A 15,851-nucleotide genomic window follows, 5' to 3' on the forward strand; every position below is an offset into this window, starting at 1 on the left:
GTTGTTTCACTTCTGTGCTTTGGGCGGGGGGGGGGGGGGGGGTGGAGGGAGGGCTCCTCTGTGCTCTGGAGGGTCCGGGCTGGCGTTTTGCTGTGATTGGAAGGGGCCGGCCGGCTGAAGGGCAGCCTATGACACATTGCAAAACCAAATTTTACTTAAAGCACAAATACATGACTTTTTGCAAACAGATCCATGACACTTGACTAGACAGTGAGGTCAGATGGCCACTTAAGCGCTCATTTAAGTCCACAGCGCCTCCTAGGCACTGAGGGCGTGGCCCCAGGCCCTTGGATACAGATGTTTGGGCTGGTTCTAGGCGGTGACATTTTGGGCTGGAGTTTAATGCCTTAAATACTGGCTTCACTTGAGTACCACACAGTGGCAGCTGTTGACATTAAAAAGGACGCAGTGCACTCAAGGGAAGCTTACAGACGGGTTTGGTGAATGACATTCTCACTACATGAACAGGTAAAGTTACTGTATCAGCCATTCTGACATCTGTATAGACATTTCCAGGAAGATGTGTTCCTCAAGGCTGAATTGTAAACCAGGACGTACATTTTGTAAGTCGGTCCCCTGCAGTGCCTGTAACAGGAGTGTCCTTGAGACGCTGTGTTGGCTGGACAGGTCACCTTGCAGAAGAGTTGCCTGGGGCCTAGCAGCTTCATCCTTCAAGCCCTCCTTGGTGCACGTCAGGTTTGGGAGCCACCTTGGGGAAGACGGGGAAGAGGCACTCCTCAATAAATAAGGTCAGAATACAGACTCGGGCTTCACGCTCCATCCTGCAGTTGTCCCCCTCTCCTCCCTTAGCCCAAGCGACTGACTGAGGAAGCAGGAACAGCAGCCAGCAGGGCGGGAGCCGCCGTCCTGCACCCCTGCTGGGGTCTCAAGTTGCTGGTGGTTGAGCGCTCTGATGAGGGCTGGCCTCTGTTCTGCAAAAGCACCAGTGCACACGCGTAGGATGCAGGGTGGGACTGTCCCGGAGCCCCTCCAGTGACAGGCTTATGGGACAGCCAACACGGTCCTTTCTGAGAGCAGCTGACCCGTGAAGGAGAAGCTCCAGCCCGCGGTCTTCAGTGTTTCTGGTGGGGCAGCAAGTGGATGAACTGGGCCACGTGTAGCGTAGAGAAGCTGGCGTGCCGGGCACACACCTGCCCAGGACAACGACCGGCCTTTGGGGTTGGCTTGGTGTGGCGGCTCCTCTGGCCCAGGCGGCTCCCACTTCCTGCCAGGAGGAAGAACGCTGGCCCGACCCTTGCAGGGAGGCAGGGCTGTGAAGTGGTCAGTCTCCTCCCCGCTGGAGGCTCAGGTGTGGTTCAAGTCACAACTTCAGCACACGCCGTTTAACCAGTTTCTGTTCCCTCAGGAAAAAAGACCCAAAGAACCAAATCCTACACGACAGTAAACACGGTTTCTCCACAATATTGCGTAGGAAGATCAAGAACCAGCAATCCAGTCATCCTGAAGGTCCCCAGTGTCGTGGGCAAGGGGGGGGTCTTCCCGGTGAGACGGATCCTTGCGTGGGATGGGCTAGTTCTGTGCCCAGAGGCCTGCTGGGGTGTGTGACCCCCAACAGGGCGTCGGGACTTCACAGTGATGTGACCTTGGAAGAACAGAAGTCTGAGAGTAAAAAAATGAGACTAAAACCAACCAGGGGTCTGCTATCCTTGGCTTAGGCTGACGCCAGAGCTGTGTGTGTGGATGTGGGTAGGTGGGTGCACACCCCCCGAGGGGGCTGTGCTGGGCTGGGAAGGAGCCGGGCCGAGGGGGGGAGTGGGGATTCCACAGTGCGCTCTCCACGTCCGAAAACCCCAAACAGCTGAGATTAATGCCCAACAGGTTAACGCTGGCAATCCAGCGCGTGCAGTGAGGTCTGGAGACCCAGATCTCCACGAGACACTAGTGCAGTGGCTACGATGGTAGCAGAAGGCTGGGTGATGCGAAGAGGAGAAAAGCTGTGAAGTCAGGATCCACCACCGCGCATCATTAAGTCCTGGTGCCAGACCAGGCACAGGAAAAAAAGAAACAACAAAGCCCCACATTTTGTTCACGGAGTAACGCAAGCAGGGCTCTCCGAAATACCGCGGTGGTGTGGTGTGCTTTGGAATGGAAGCCATGTCCCTCCAGGGAAGCCAGGGCGTGGGGGAGCGGTGGCACCAGCCGGCGAGGGCCGCGCGTCCACACCCAGTGCCTGGAAATGCGCCCGCCGGCCCACGACGTGCCAGGAGCGCCCACAGGGGCCGGGCCACGCTAGAACTGCTGCGTGAGGCGTCGGTAATGAGGTAACACCTGGTTCTCGGGAAGGTAGAGAGCAAGTTCCAGGGCCACGAGCACCGTGAACTCAAACCCAATCAGATCCCGTCTGTTGAACCGAAACTTTTCTTCTAACTTCTGTGTTGAAGAAGAGAGAGGGGTTGAGCTGCGGCCCCTCCTCCGGTTCCCGGCCAGGTGGCTGGGTCTGGGCGTCGGGGGTGGTCCCGCCTCCCGCAGCCGGGAGCGGGGGGATAGGGACGTGCATACTCACATCGATGAGCTGCTTCACGTCGTTCTTGCGGAGGTCGCTGCTGATCTTGGCGGCCAGCAGCACGCAGGCACCCGCGCACAGCTTGCGGTTCTGCTTGTTGACCTTGCCCTGCAGGACCAGCTTCTCGAAGTACACATAGGCCATGGACACCGTCACGGGCTCCAGACCGCACTCCTCAGACAGGTTCCACATCTCGCGTTTCAAACTGCGGGTTTACACGGGAGCCAAGGGCTTTGGGGCCAGGAAGCGCCCACGTCCCTGCTTGAGGGGTGTGCCTTTGGGCCACCAGAAAAGCGCCATTTCCTCCCAGAGGCTGTGGCCCGGCGCTAGGGCCCACGTCTTGGTGGGCGGGCAGCAGGCTGGTCTTGGTCTCCACTTGGCCCTCGGCTGGGCCCGCGGCACCCAACTGTCCTCAAGGGGACCCCCCGGAGGACAGAGTCCCCGTGCTCCTGTGGCAGTGAGGGGGCCGTGTGGGGAGGGAAGGTCGGTGCAAAGGCCCTGAGGTGCGGCCGTGCTGAGGCAGAGTCTGGACCTCTAGCTGTGGGGCCTCAACCTCGTCATCTATCAAGTGGGGACGGTCACAGGGCCCGGCTCAGGGGCTGTGGGCACCAGTGAGGAGGAGCCCTGCAGGTGTGGGCAGGTATGAGAAGCACCGAGGGCACCTGACCAAGGAGGCGGCAGGGGAGCTGCTGGCACTGGCCTGGCTGGATGGCGGGAGGGGGCTGAGGAGGGGCGCGTCCCTTTCTCAAGCTCAGGAATCTACGTAGACCCGGCCTGGCGGCAGCATGCGAAAGGCCCTGTCGGGCAGCGGGCTTGAGGATGCCTCCTCGGCCCTCCTCACCTCCTGATTTTGCTCAGCGTCAGCTTGATGTGCGGGAACTTCTCCCTGAAGGTCTCATTCATGTCCTTCTTGAGGTCGGAGGGCTTCACGTACTCTATCACTGTGGTCTGCGATGGATAAGGACCGTCCCCATGCAGCCCCAGGGGCGTCTGCACGCCACCTGGGCCTGCAACCGTGAGGCCCCGGGCCCGCGAGAACAGTGCCAAGACGTGGGTGAGGCTGGGCCCAGGGCGCGTAGCTGCCCCCGTCCCCGGTGCCGGCCCACAGCCCAGCCCTGGGCGGCGCCCCTACCATGTAGGACGCGAAGATGAGGACGCGCTTGTGCTTGCCGCAGGGCCACTGAGGGTCATCCAGGAGGTCGGGGTTGTACTCCAGGGCATCCCCCGCGTCGGCCCCTGCGAGCAGAGGGCAGCCCTGACCCACCACAAGCCCCGGTGAGTGGCTTGGCCAACCCCAGCCTAGTGCCAGGCAGCAGCTGTGCTGAGGGCATCATCGTGGGACAAGGAGAGCGGGGTCAGGGGCTCCAGGTGTGGTCCCCCTCCTCGGGGGCCGGGGTCGGGGAGGACGTCCTGATGAGGAGGGGCCCCCGCCCAGAGCCATCGGTGGGTGCAGGTTCTCTGCGGCTGGGCTCAGGGGCAGCACAGGGCGTGCGCTCTGGGGGCCCCCCTCCTAAGAGGCTGCGGAGGACCCGCTCCCCAGGCTTGGGCTGAGGACTGTGGGCTTGGATGGGATGCACCGGGGCACCTGCCCTGCTCCCAGTCAGGGCCCTTGGGCTACCTAGTTCCGAGCCAGCTGGCGCTGCCCTGGGCGGGATGGGCTTGCATCTGGGCCCCAGCAGAGCGCGGGGGGCACTGGGCCGGGGCTGAGGTGGCGGGCCGTGGCTGTCCGGCTTGAGCGTGACCAGGGCGTTGGTGGGGTACAGGAACTTGGCGTAAGACACAACCTGGCAGGCAGTGCATCGGGCTTAGCCCCGCCGCCCCGTCCAGGACCAGAGGTCCAGCCAGGTCCCTCCTGACCGCTGCAGCTCCCGCCGCCCAGGGCTGACGCTGCTCCCCGCTTGCAGGTTCCAGAACGCCCCGCCCCTCATCTGGGATCTGCAGCCGGAGCTCCTCCCTGCCTCGGGGGCCCCAACCTCCCATCGTCACCAGGCCCCCACAAGGCGACCGGCCTGTTTGGGCGTCTGCTCCTACCTTTCCATCCGCCCCCAGCTCGACGCCTTCCAACTGGAAAACCATCTCGGAAGACACGGAAACGCCGCAGGACGGATGCCTCTGCTTCTGGCTGTCCACCCTCAGGTCACTGCAACACACGGGACGGACAGAGCTGCCGGCCCCGCCCCCGACCTTGCGCAGGCGGGAGCTGAGCCCCAGGGGCCCACAGCGCCCCACCTCCACACCCTCGAGGCCCTGTAGCAGCCTCAGCAGGGGTCACGAGGACTCCCGCTATGAGAGCCGTCTCTGTCTCAGCTCCTTCCTGGTCCCAGGCCCTTCCTGTTCAATCTCCCTGGTGGTGGGCCGGCCTCGGCTTCACCTCAAGTCACTTCTCAGGGGTGCACCCTCCACCTGCAGCCACACCCTCGGGCACCAGGTCCCGCTGCGCCCCCACCCTGACAGCCATCTCCCTCTTCCCGGGGCTATACGCTGGGCACAGCTGCCTGGACTGGTCACGGGATGCACAGCAGTATCCCGCCAGGAGGAACATCCCAGGCACCGACGTTTAGCAGCTCAAACGGGATAACGGTGCGGACGCGCCCCTCCCCGAGGACCAGGACCCAAACGGCCTTCGAGCTCTCAAGCAGCTTCGGCAGAAGCTGGTCTGCTGGCCCCGTGTGAGGCTGAGACGGTGTGGAGCCCCCGGCCGGTGGGGACCAGCAGCTCACCTGACACGCAGGCCTTCTCCATAGGGCAGGACCGAGAAGGCCGCACACAGGGACCGCTTGGCGCAGATGAGCACGATCCTGTGGGAAGGACGGGGTCAGGGCAGGGCGGCAGGCGTTTCCCTTCCTGCCTAGACTCAGATGGGAACTGCCCCAGGCATCGGGGGACGCCTGGGATGGCGGTTCATACGAGAGAAGCCAGGCTGTGCGGACACCAGAGGCAGCTCGGGGCTGGTGTCTGCTGGTCGGGGAAGCCCATCCTCGGGCATCCCAGCAGGGCAGGAGCCTCACGGCATCAGAAAGCGCCCAGTTCCATGTTCCGAGACAAAGTGGCCCGAGAGGGGCCGCTGCGTGGGGCACACAGCAGGGAGGATGGCCTTTCCTTCCTCTGGGCATGGCTCTGCCCAGCCCGGCCCCAGTTCAGCAGGGAGGACGACGGTGGAAGACCCCCTTCCCTGGCTGGGACCCTGGGCACCAAGGGTCCACTGAAACCAGCCCGGCGCTCAGTCTGCCGGGGGCCTGCTCCTGGGCCAAGCCCGTCATGCTGGGGACCACGCTGGGGTTCCAGGACTGTCCGAGCTACAGCCACCGCAGGGAAGACGCAGCACTGCCCGACCAGAGCTGCCTGGTAGGTGCCTGGGCACGGCCTCCAGCAGGAAGGGGAACGGTCTGGAGACGCTTTGGGTCAGGACGATGGCCTCAAGGCCAGGAGGGCAGAGCGTGAGGGACACGGGGCATGAGGGACGGGGCTTCTACAGATGTAGGGCCTCGGAGGGCTGTGCTGGGCACTGGCTATCACTCTGCAGCCCTGTTCAGGGAAGCCAGATGCCCTCTGTGTTCCCTTCTCCCCCGGACACAGCCCACCGCTCTGCCTGTTCCCACTGTGTTTCCAGCATCCCTGTGCTTTAGACTTCTACTCAAGGCTGCGGTGGCCGGGTGGCTCCTCGCCCGGACGTGCTGAGGACCCCAGCGTTTGGTGAATACGGAGGGAAGAGGGTGGGATGGGGAGAGGGTCCACTTCCGAAGGGACATGGGCTGGGCCGTGTGGGCGAGCAATTCCTTAGCGCGCTGAAGGAAGAAATGGTTGCTGACAAGGGCAGGACCCCGGATCCCAGCAGGCACGAGGGAGGACCCGGTGGGCAGCCACGGGGCTGGGGCTGGGCTGGCACACGCTGACACCTGCTGTTCTTGGTGTCGTACTGCCTCATATTCTTGATGAAGTGCGTCTTCTTCAGGCCTTTGTGTCTTGGGGATCCAGATGTATGTTTGGTTCTGCAGGTGAAAAGGAGGTCACTCTTCCCCTCCTGGGAGCCTCTCTGGCCCCAGGAGAAAGGACGGGGGTGCAAGCGGCAGGCGGGGCTCCTTACCTTTGAACCGAGGCACATCCCACCGTGTCTTCCAGAAACTCGAGCGAGCAGCGCTGGGAGCCTACGCGCCTTCTGTAAAGAGGACACGGCAGGGCCTCAGGGTACTGTCCAGAGGCTGCCTCATGCGCCCTCCTCCCAGAGGCCCAGCCTGCTTCTCAGGCCCCGATGGGGCCCCCAGGCCATGGGCCAGAAGCAGGTCTGCGGTGACGTCTGAGTGTTGGGCATGGCCACCCAAGGCCAGAAGAACCTGAGGGGGACATGGCACCGGGAGGGATGGCTGGCCGGGCCCTGGTCTGCCCACCGCCTCTCAGAGCTCAGCCAGGGGTCCCGGGAAGGGGGCATGGTGGGGCTGGACAGGGTCCCGCGGTGGCTCTGCCACCGTGACAAACACACGTCCTGCTGACCCCCTCCCGCCCACCTCAGCGTGTAGTGCTGCCCCGGCCCAGGACACCTAGAAGCCTCTCCCCCTCGGCTGGGCCGCCCTCCCTGCACCAGCCCCCGCCCCCGGGCTCAGGGCCCTGGCAGGGGCTGTTCCCTCGGTCTGGAACCTTCTTTCTCCAGATCTTCCTGTGGCTACGTCCCCCTTGACTTGAGGCTCAGTTCACACGTGGCCCTCCCCCTCCCCGGGGCAGCAGCAGTCCTGGTATGCACGTCAGGGAGGTGTCTGCTTGGGCCTGTCGCCGGAAGCACAGTGGGCCAGTGGGCGTGCTGAGCTTGCGGTGCTCCCCCGCCCTTGCCTCCTGCCTCTCAGCTCACCCCTGGGAGCATAAAGGAGCCAGAAACGCAACAACCCGCAGCCCCGCCTCAGCATCATCCAGGCCTGGCGGCCAGAACTCTTCCCAGAGCAAAGCCCTGCCCAGGGACAGGGAGGAAAGCGCTTCTATTAGACCCACACAGAGGGGAGTCTGAACCCAGACGTGTGGCTGTGTGGTCAGGAGGCCCCCTGGGCTGGGGAGATGGCCTCAGTGACTCCTCGGGAGGGGACACAAATGGCCTTAGGTCAGGCCTGAGGCTGAAGGCCAGAGACCCCCAGACGTGCTGGGTGGTCGGGGAGGAGTGTGTGCCGGTGACCACAAAAGGGAACCAAAGACCGGCTGCCCGATGAGGTGCTGACCCCAGGGGGCTGCCCCCAGCCCTCTGAGGTGCTCATAGTGCTGGGGTTGTCCCAGAGACAAACCGGGTGTTTGGTCTGGTTTAAAACCATCCCAGGAGGGGGCCTTACCAGCACCCAGCACACAGGGAGCTCGGGAGGGCAGCCTCCCACCTGGCACTGGGCCCAGAAACCCTGCGCAGGCTGCACCCTCAGATCAAGGTCACACACCCAGGTTCTTGCCACCAAGGCCACCAGCAGGGACCGCTCAGGACAAAGCCAAGAAGCCGGGCTCTGCTGCCCCACTCCTCCTGGGGCTCAGGTCACCGTGGTTTACGAGATGGAGGAACCCGGGTCTCACACTCAGCCTGGGCTGGGCAGGTGCCCAGGGCCCAGGTGTCAACAGCAGCCATTTCCTAAGAGGCTGAGCCTCGCTGCTGAGCCGCTCCCGGAAGCTGCAGCCTGCCCTGATGCCGCCTTCCTTGCAGCATCTCACGGGACCCTCCCCCTGGCAGGACCCCTGGCGTCCAGACGACGCCTGGCACGGTCAGGACATCTCTCCCGGGTCAGGCTAGGTGGGAAGGGGGCAGCAGGACGGGCACGTCAGGCAGACACCCAGCAACCAAGGAGGCCTGGGGTAGGGGCTGGTGAGCACCGGCCCCACAGTGGGCGATGAGGCAGGCCCTGCCCTGAGAGGGCGCCCCACTGCAGGTGGACGTGCAGGACCCGTGCCAGGAAGCGAAGCCGGCCTGGTGGAGACGGGAACGCCCCAGACAGGTGTGCGTGTCCTGCCCCGCGGGGCTGGGCTCAGAGGTCCTGGGCAGCAGTCCCGCGTGGCTTTCTCAGGCTTGCTTCCTCAGGTAATTTCCCAGGTGAGGCCCGATGGCTCCTGCACGCCTGGGACCTCGCTTACAGGGCCCAGAGGCCAGCGGCAGTCTCCACGGAGGCAGCCATAGGCCCTTGGGGGCCAGCCCGGGGGCACAGTCAGCACCCACGCTCCCGGGCTGCCTGAGCTCTGGCCCAGCGTGCTCCAGGAGACCTCTCTCATCCCACTGAGCGTCAACACCTGATCCCAGCTGGTTTCGTGCATCTCTGTCTTTGTGGGTTTCTTCTACATTTTCTTCTCTGTAAGCATTTTATACGTAAACTCAATCCTCACAGCCCTCAGCGTACAGGTGGTGAAACTGAGGCACAGAGCTGGCGGGAGTTAGGGGCTGGGAGCTGCGTCCTGCCCCCCGGCGCTGCCTCTGCCCCTGGATTCTGCCACCTGCCCCCGTGCCGCCCTCCTGACCGCGTTGGGGGAGCTGGAATCAAGGCTGCTCCGTGCTCTCAGGGCTCCTTTCCTGAACTCGGCCTGTGTCCGTGTGATGCTATTTGGGTTTGGGTCCAGAGACAGGGACGACGCTGACGAGGGTACCCTGAATTCTGAGCACAGACCAGGCTGGCCAAGTGAGGGGCTGTTGCTTTCGAGCCCCCCACTACCCACCTCCCACCCCAGAGGAGCTGGCCCCGCGGCCCGAGGGAGGCTGAGAGCCCCGCTGGGATGGGGACCCTCCGGGGGCCGCCAGGCAGCCGCGGGCTCGCTCGTCCCAGGACGGGGACTGGCGCCCGACCCCTTCCGTAGGCGGCGCCCTTTCCAAACCCACTGCTGGCCGGTCGACCAAGGAGGCAGCCTCTCAGGAGTCCCGAGGCGGGACCTCCACGGTCTCCCACGTGGCCCTGGGAGGACGGCACCCCTAAGCGCTTGCCGCTCTGGAAACGGCTCAGAATCCCAACGCTGACCACATGCCGGCCCGGGCCTGTAGGCACGACAGGAACGTTCCAGCAGCTCTACCCAAAACGACCCCCACTGGGAGCAATCCCGCCGTGGACCCCATTGGGAGCAGGCCCCTGGAAGCGGTGTGTGCAGGGCCCGGCTGAGGACCTGAGCGGGGACAGGCGGTGCCGCGCCCTGGGTCCTGCTGGTCGGTGGTCAGGATGTGCGCGCCTCTCCCTGTACGCCCGTTACTCCTCTGTTTAAAAAGTGCTACAAACAAACTACAAAGAACAAAGTCTGGGCTCCTGCCGCCTCAGCTAACACTCTCCCACTCCCCGACGTCTGGGCAAATGCAAGTCCCAGGGAGCCAGGAGGCCCTCGCGGCTAAGCCGTCCAAGGCACACGGGATGGCGTCCCCCACATGGCGGCGACTGGCCCGAGGCCGCCTGCGCTGGACTCTGTAGGGAAGATGGGGTCGGGGGCACAGGGGAGGCTGTCAAGATGGCACAGGCGACCACCCCACTGGCTCACTTTCACAGCTGCCCCTTTACAAACCGGTGACCCATACTCGCCTTCCCCCTGAGACAGGCATGAAGAGAAATCGCCACTTTTTAGACGTTGTTTCCACTGTCTGATAAACTCCTTCACTTTGTAACTGAAAAAACGGCCCAGCTGAGAAGAGAAGGGCTCCTGCCTAGTTGGGAGACCACTCAGTCCGAGCCAGGGGCCACGCGCAGGGGCTGCTGTGCGTGGGCTCAGCCGGTCTGAGAACGGGCAGGCTGCTGACAGGGGCCAGCACGACGACACTGAACCCTCCCCTGCCAGGAGAGTGTGGGCAGGGGTCCTGTCCGGCCGGCCCACCACTTCACCCGGGCCTGAGCACGGGGCCTGGCATATCACAGGCCGTCGTGCATCCTTGTTGAGTGAGTGGGTCTCCCTAGGTACCCTGTCTCACCAAATCCCTGCCAGCTTCCCCGGGTGACAGGACCCACATGTGGTCCTGGGCCGGCCTCCATCTCAGCAAGGCCTCTGGACCCCCTCTAGGCTCCAACCTCGGTGACCACCTCCAGCCGTTTTCCAGCTGGAGAGCAAGAAACCCCCAAATCAGTGATGTGAACAGACTGCCAGACACTCCACCGAAATCGCATTAATTTGGACAGGCGCTCGGCAGCCTCCAGAGCGCTAGGTGGCTCCTGGCTAAGACGGCAGCTCAAATCCCAGGCCCTTCCTCGGAGCCAACCCTGCGCAAGCGCTTCAGAATCGCAAGGGTTTCTGCTCCCAGCTAACCCGGCCACGACCCCGGCTCACCTTCCCCCGTGTTAGTGCCCTGGACTAACGACTAATGACGACTGCTGGGGGTTGAACAATGTCCCCAAAATATGCGAAGTCCTCACCCCTGTCACCTGTGACTACGAGCACAGCTGCAATAGGGTCTTCACAGGTGTGACCAAGTTAAGGTGAAGCCGTTAGGCTGGGTCCTGACCCGATGACCAGCTGGGTCAGGGTGTCCTTACAAGCAGAGAGAAACGCCAGGTGATGACAGAGACACCAAGGAGAAGCTGTGTGAGGACGGAGTCAGAGACTGCAGGGCTGTGGCCACAAGCCCAGGACATCTGGGGGAACCTTACCCCCGAGCCCTCCCAGGAGCAAGGCCCTGCCCACGCCCTGACTCAGGCTGTAACTTCCAGGACTGTGAGAGGAAACCCTGCTGCTGCCTGAAGCCTCCAAGCCCCCCCTGGAGAGAGGAGGGCCAACATGACAGAGGAGGGCGCAGCGGTCTGGTGGGGCAGGAAGAGGACCTGCAAGCCTGTGTCTGACCCATCCGGAGAAGCCCAGAAACTGGGTAAGCGCTAGGTGACTGTGGTGTCGAAATGAAAGCAAAGTTCTAGGGAGGAAGGTAAGGATCCTGATGAGTCGCTCACTGGCTTGGCAGCAACAGCCGCACCAGACTGTGCCCTGAGCATGAAACACAAACTCCCCACCGTGGGCTGAGCTGTGAGCACACCCTGGGCAACCGGGATGTAACACAAGTCCTCACTCCCCGGGCCGGGCCACCGCCACCCTCGCTGAGCCCTGGCCACCCAGCAGACCTCACAACAGCCCCTCCGGCAGGTAGTACCTAACACAAACCCATCTCACAGAGAAGCAAACTGAGGCTCAGAGAGGCTGTGCCACCTGCTCTGAGTCACAGAGCTCCTGAGAGGTGGAGCTGGAATTCCAACCAGGTCTGTCCCCAAAGCCTGGGTCAGACCACCACACTCATGACACAGACTTTGGGAAAAGACCCTCAGGATTCTCTCCATTCCCCAGAACAACTTACCCTCGAAGTCCACAGCCTATAGCTGGCAGCCCCCTTTGCTACTTAGCAGCGACTACCTGCAGCCCTGCCTCTGGGCCCAGGGAGCACAGAGGGAAATGGACAGTGCCCACCCTAGGAGCCTGCCATCTGTCAGGGGAGGGTCAGTGACTCTCAGACCCAAGGGCTGGGCCCTGTGCTCGGCAGCAGAAACCGAGGAGGGACAGAGTCTGGGTGGGCAGGTGCGGCCCTGCGACATCTGAACAGGGATTTGAAGGCCAAGTGGGAGGGAGGGGCAGGAGAGGGCTCCTTGCACAGGCCAGGCCAGGGGAGGAGGGACACAGGGACCATGGAGGGTGCAGCGGGAACACCGAAGGGCACCTGACTTGTGCCACATCCCAGCCTGTTCTGTGTCCTCCAGAGCTTGGGCCCCTGCACACACTCTTCAGAAGCGGCGCAAGCGCCATCAAGCCCATCGCCAGGCAGGGCTCCTGGTTACAGGCGCTTCATTGCATCCTCCCATTCGAACAGCTTCGTGGGCCAGGCTGCTGGCCTGTCGGGTTCACAGGGAGGGCCTGGCCCCCAACCAGGGCGCCTGAACTGTTTGCTGAATGACACACGGCCTGCCCAGCACCACACACAGGGCTGCGGGACCGGGAGAGGAGGGCACAGCGCAGGCCTGGCTGTAGGTGAGCGGGACCCTCGAGGCCTCACACAGCGGACGTCCCTGCCACTCTGCCCTGGCGTGTCGGAGTGACTCGAATGGGACCTGGCGTGAAGGGAGGACTGTCCTCGGGCTGATGGCTGCCAGGAGACAGGACCACTCCGTTGGAGAGTCTGCCGGCTAAGGAAAGCAGGCTTTGGGGCAGGGGGCACAGACTAGAGGAGCAGAGCTCAGGGGTGGGGGTGGCCCTGAGATGGGCTGAGGCGCTCCTAGAAATGAAATCAGGGCAGGGGGAGTGCCTGCGACCTGGGATGTGACAGGCCCAGGGGCCCTGAGCTCAGAGTGGACAAAGGAGGCAGGGGTAATGGGGGGCCTCCAGTGACCAGTAGCTGTGGGATGGGGGGCTGGGACGTCTGGCCTGGTGTGGGAGACTCTGGGGCTAGATGTCACAGTACAGGGAAGATGGTCCTGTACTGTGGAGGGGGTCACCCAGTTTAGAGAACGAAGGGGAACCCAGAGGGGGTGTTTGTGAGTCCCTGTGTCAGCAGGACTGGTAACAGTGGGCTGGGGAGGGGTGTGTGTCTGGAGCTGACAGGGCTCTGTGTCTGGGGGCTGATAAGGGCTGAGGGAACCCCAGACTCATGTTCAGGGGACTGACAAGATTGAGAGGACCCTGACCCCGTATTCAGGGGTGGCAGAATTAAGGGGACCATGACCCTTAAGTCTGGGGACTCACGGGGCCCGAGGAGACCCTAACATCCGTGTCCAGGGAGTTGACAGCTTGCAGATGACTCCCGACTCTGACATCTTAGGATGGTGGGGCCCAGCCAAGACTCCCTTCTGGGGCTGGCAAGGCGCAGGACACCCCAACCCTCTGTCCCTCACTGACAGGGCCCAGGACACCCCAACTGGTGTCTGGGGCTCACAGGGGATCAGGGTCACCTCCCGGTCTCCAAGTCCTACGCTGACAGGTCACTCAAACCCTGTGGCACGAGCTGACCCTGATCTTCTGTAGGTCACCTCAACCCCACATTATGAGCTGAGCCAGCCCAGGGCCACCTGCCACCCTGCTCACTGTGCTGATGGCCCCCAGGTCACCCCGACCCTGTGTCCCGGGCTGTCAGGCCCCCAGGCCACCTCAACTCCTTGCCTGGGCGACTCCACTGCCTCCAACCCTGAGTCCTGGGTGACTCCGCCAGGTGACCCCGATCTCCGCGGTGACCCAGCCCCAGGCCACCCCGCCGCCCCCCAGGCCCCAGGTGACCCGGGCCACACTCACCTCTGGCGCTGCCCGTCCAAACCCAGGCTCAGGCCGAGGCCCAAGCCGGCGGGCGCGGGCGCGGGGCTGAGCAGGCCCTGGGGCGCCGAGGCCCGGCCCGCGGGTCCGGGCAGGGGCAGGCCGGCGGGGGGCGCGGGCGGCGGCGGCGGCGGTGGCGGCGGCGGCGCGGGCGGCTCGCGGGCCTCGGTGGGCGGCGGCGGCGGCGGGGGCTTCTCGCCGCCCGGGCCCAGGCTCGGGGGCCGCCCGTCCAGGGAGATGTTGTTGAGAAAGAAGAGCGCGGCCTGGCGGCGCCGCGAATCCCCTCGCCGCCGCAGCGCCTGCGGCGCGGCCCGGGCAGCAGGGCCGGGGGACTGACCCGGAGAACCACCCGCCGCAGCCGCGGCCATCCTCCGACTGAGCCCGCCGCCCGCCCGCCACCGCCCTCCAGCTCGCGCATGCGCCCGCGCCCGCCGCCCATTGGCCGGGGCGCACCCGTATGCAAATACATCGCCGTCACGCCCGCCCATTGGCCAGCGCGGGGCGGGGGGGGAGCGGCTCCCTTGGGTCCTAGAGTGGGTTCCGAGGCGGCCAAGGGGGAGCCGGGAGAAGCCGCGAGGCCTGGCTCTGGGCGAGCGGTGGAGGTACCGCGGGTTCGAGTCCCTGACTCGGAAGTCGCGGCCCCGGGGCGCCAGTGCTCTGTTCCACTTGCTGGGCTGTCGCGTTCGTGGTCAGCGTTCTTAAAGCCTCGTCTTTAGGCTCCAGCGCACTTCCCCTCTTGGGGTGTGTGTCTTTGCGGGGGCGGGGGTCTCACGTGCGGGCGCTGGAGCTGTACCACCCTCGGGAGCCCCAGGAATGGCCAGCGGTGCCCCCTGACCTCCCCCAGTGACTGAAGACGACACCGCGAGTCCGAGGGGAGAAGGCACCTGCCTGGGGTGGCAGGCAGGCGGGCGGTGCTGGGCCTTCAGCCCCAGACAGAGTCCTGCATGGCCGTCAGCAGCAAAGCGACCTTGAGTCTGGGGGCGGGGGTGCCAGGTCTGTTTCCTTTTCTGTACTGGGACCCCCAACTTCAGAGCCGGTGGCTTCATGCTCAGGTGCTGCCTTCTGGAGCCCCCAGGAGCCCACCTGTGTCTTGGGGGACAGGGTCCTGCAGCCACCTCTGTGCCACGGGCCTGCTCTGTCCAGCTGTGTGCCTGTGGGCTTACTTATCCTTCAGGTGGGGGACGCTGATTTCCACCTCAGCGTATGGTCAGGGTTGAGTGGGCTCAGCCCGGGGCTGTCACCAGCGCTGGGGCTTCCCGGCGGTTGGAGACCGGCACTTGCCGTGTGGTTTGTCCATGCAGCTGTGAATGCTCCTCCGTGGAACCATACACGGCACACGCATTTCTCTCCTCCGTGCAGGTGTTGGGGGGCGGGGCAGACACAGCCCTGGCCTGCAGAGCGCCTCCTAGCGAGCGGGAGGCCGGTATCATCATCGTGGATCAGGGCCCCAGGGCCTGGCCCTGCTGGCCAGCTGTTACCAGTAGGAGGACCCTGGCAGGTTGGGGCGGGGGCGGGCTGCCAAACTGGTAGCTAATAGTTAAGCGGATGTCAGATGAGGAAAATGAAAAGGGGCGGTGGGAGGATGAAGCGATGGAGGGCTGTTATTTGGTTATTGGCCCTCAGCTCCAAAACCATGCTGTCTGCTGCCTGATAATGGAGCTGGGCCCTGTAGACTTTTCTCCTGTGCCAATTGGCATTACGTTAAACTTCGGTGGTGCCGCAGGGACACGGTGGGGGCGGGGGGAGTGGGCGTGGTCTTCTTCCAGGTTCTGTGTCGGGTGGAAGCCTGGGTGAGCTGCCCTGTGTGCCCTGTGGCGGTGCAGATGGCTCACAGGCCAGTGGACCAGGGACCCAGAATGTGGAGGGGCTCTGTGTGGGGCCTGGCGGACATCCCCTGTTGTGTTCCCACAGCCCTCCCCAGAGGTTGCCCTGGTCCCTGTTATGCTCTGCAGATGGGGCTGGTTTTGATCCTGCCCTTCAGAAAGGGAGTGACTTCCCATCCCTGGGCACATTCAAGAGCCTCTTGCGTCACCTGCCCAGGCAGGTGGAAGCCCAGATGACCCCCGACCCTGCCAGCTGCACACGCCATCCTTCATTACACTTTATTCTCCGGGTGCCCTGGGACCGGCGCCCCCTCCGC

The 15,851-nt window shown here is 64.1% G+C and overlaps 1 protein-coding gene across 5 annotated transcripts; it reads right to left on the minus strand.

Annotated features, from left to right (window-relative positions):
* Positions 1 to 132: 132 nt before the first annotated feature.
* CABLES2 (Cdk5 and Abl enzyme substrate 2) lies at positions 133 to 15,736 on the minus strand. Of its 5 annotated transcripts, none has more exons than XM_089897164.1 (10): positions 13,694 to 15,736; positions 6,609 to 6,680; positions 6,421 to 6,513; positions 5,245 to 5,322; positions 4,556 to 4,664; positions 4,143 to 4,254; positions 3,657 to 3,760; positions 3,366 to 3,472; positions 2,525 to 2,729; positions 133 to 2,391 (listed from the first exon to the last, which is right to left on the minus strand). In XM_089897164.1, exons 1-10 carry the CDS (start codon positions 14,197 to 14,199, stop codon positions 2,251 to 2,253), a joined length of 1,527 nt encoding a protein of 508 aa, XP_089753290.1. In that variant the 5' UTR covers positions 14,200 to 15,736; the 3' UTR covers positions 133 to 2,250. The 5 variants fall into 5 exon arrangements, 4 of the variants coding, with proteins under 4 accessions (XP_089753290.1, XP_089753291.1, XP_089753289.1 ...); XM_089897165.1 differs by having other exon boundaries at positions 133 to 1,603; positions 4,143 to 4,308; XM_089897163.1 differs by having other exon boundaries at positions 4,143 to 4,308.
* Between the last annotated feature and the right edge of the window lie 115 nt (positions 15,737 to 15,851).

This window comes from Delphinapterus leucas, chromosome 15, assembly GCF_059928025.1.
Source record: "Delphinapterus leucas isolate spDelLeu-1000000601 "Yukka" chromosome 15, BTC_Dleu_Yukka2, whole genome shotgun sequence".
NCBI lineage: Eukaryota > Metazoa > Chordata > Mammalia > Artiodactyla > Monodontidae > Delphinapterus > Delphinapterus leucas.

Bases quoted from the DNA above. Each gene is read 5' to 3' on its own strand.
- CABLES2 (XM_089897163.1), bottom strand. From the start codon at position 14,199: ATGGGCGGGCGTGACGGCGATGTATTTGCATACGGGTGCGCCCCGGCC. The intron at 6,681-13,693 runs GTGAGTGTGGCC...TCCTCTTTACAG, and splicing joins TTGGACGGGCAGCGCCAGAG to AAGGCGCGTAGGCTCCCAGC. The intron at 3,761-4,142 runs GTAGCCCAAGGG...CTCTGCTCGCAG, and splicing joins GCCAGCTGGCTCGGAACTAG to GGGCCGACGCGGGGGATGCC.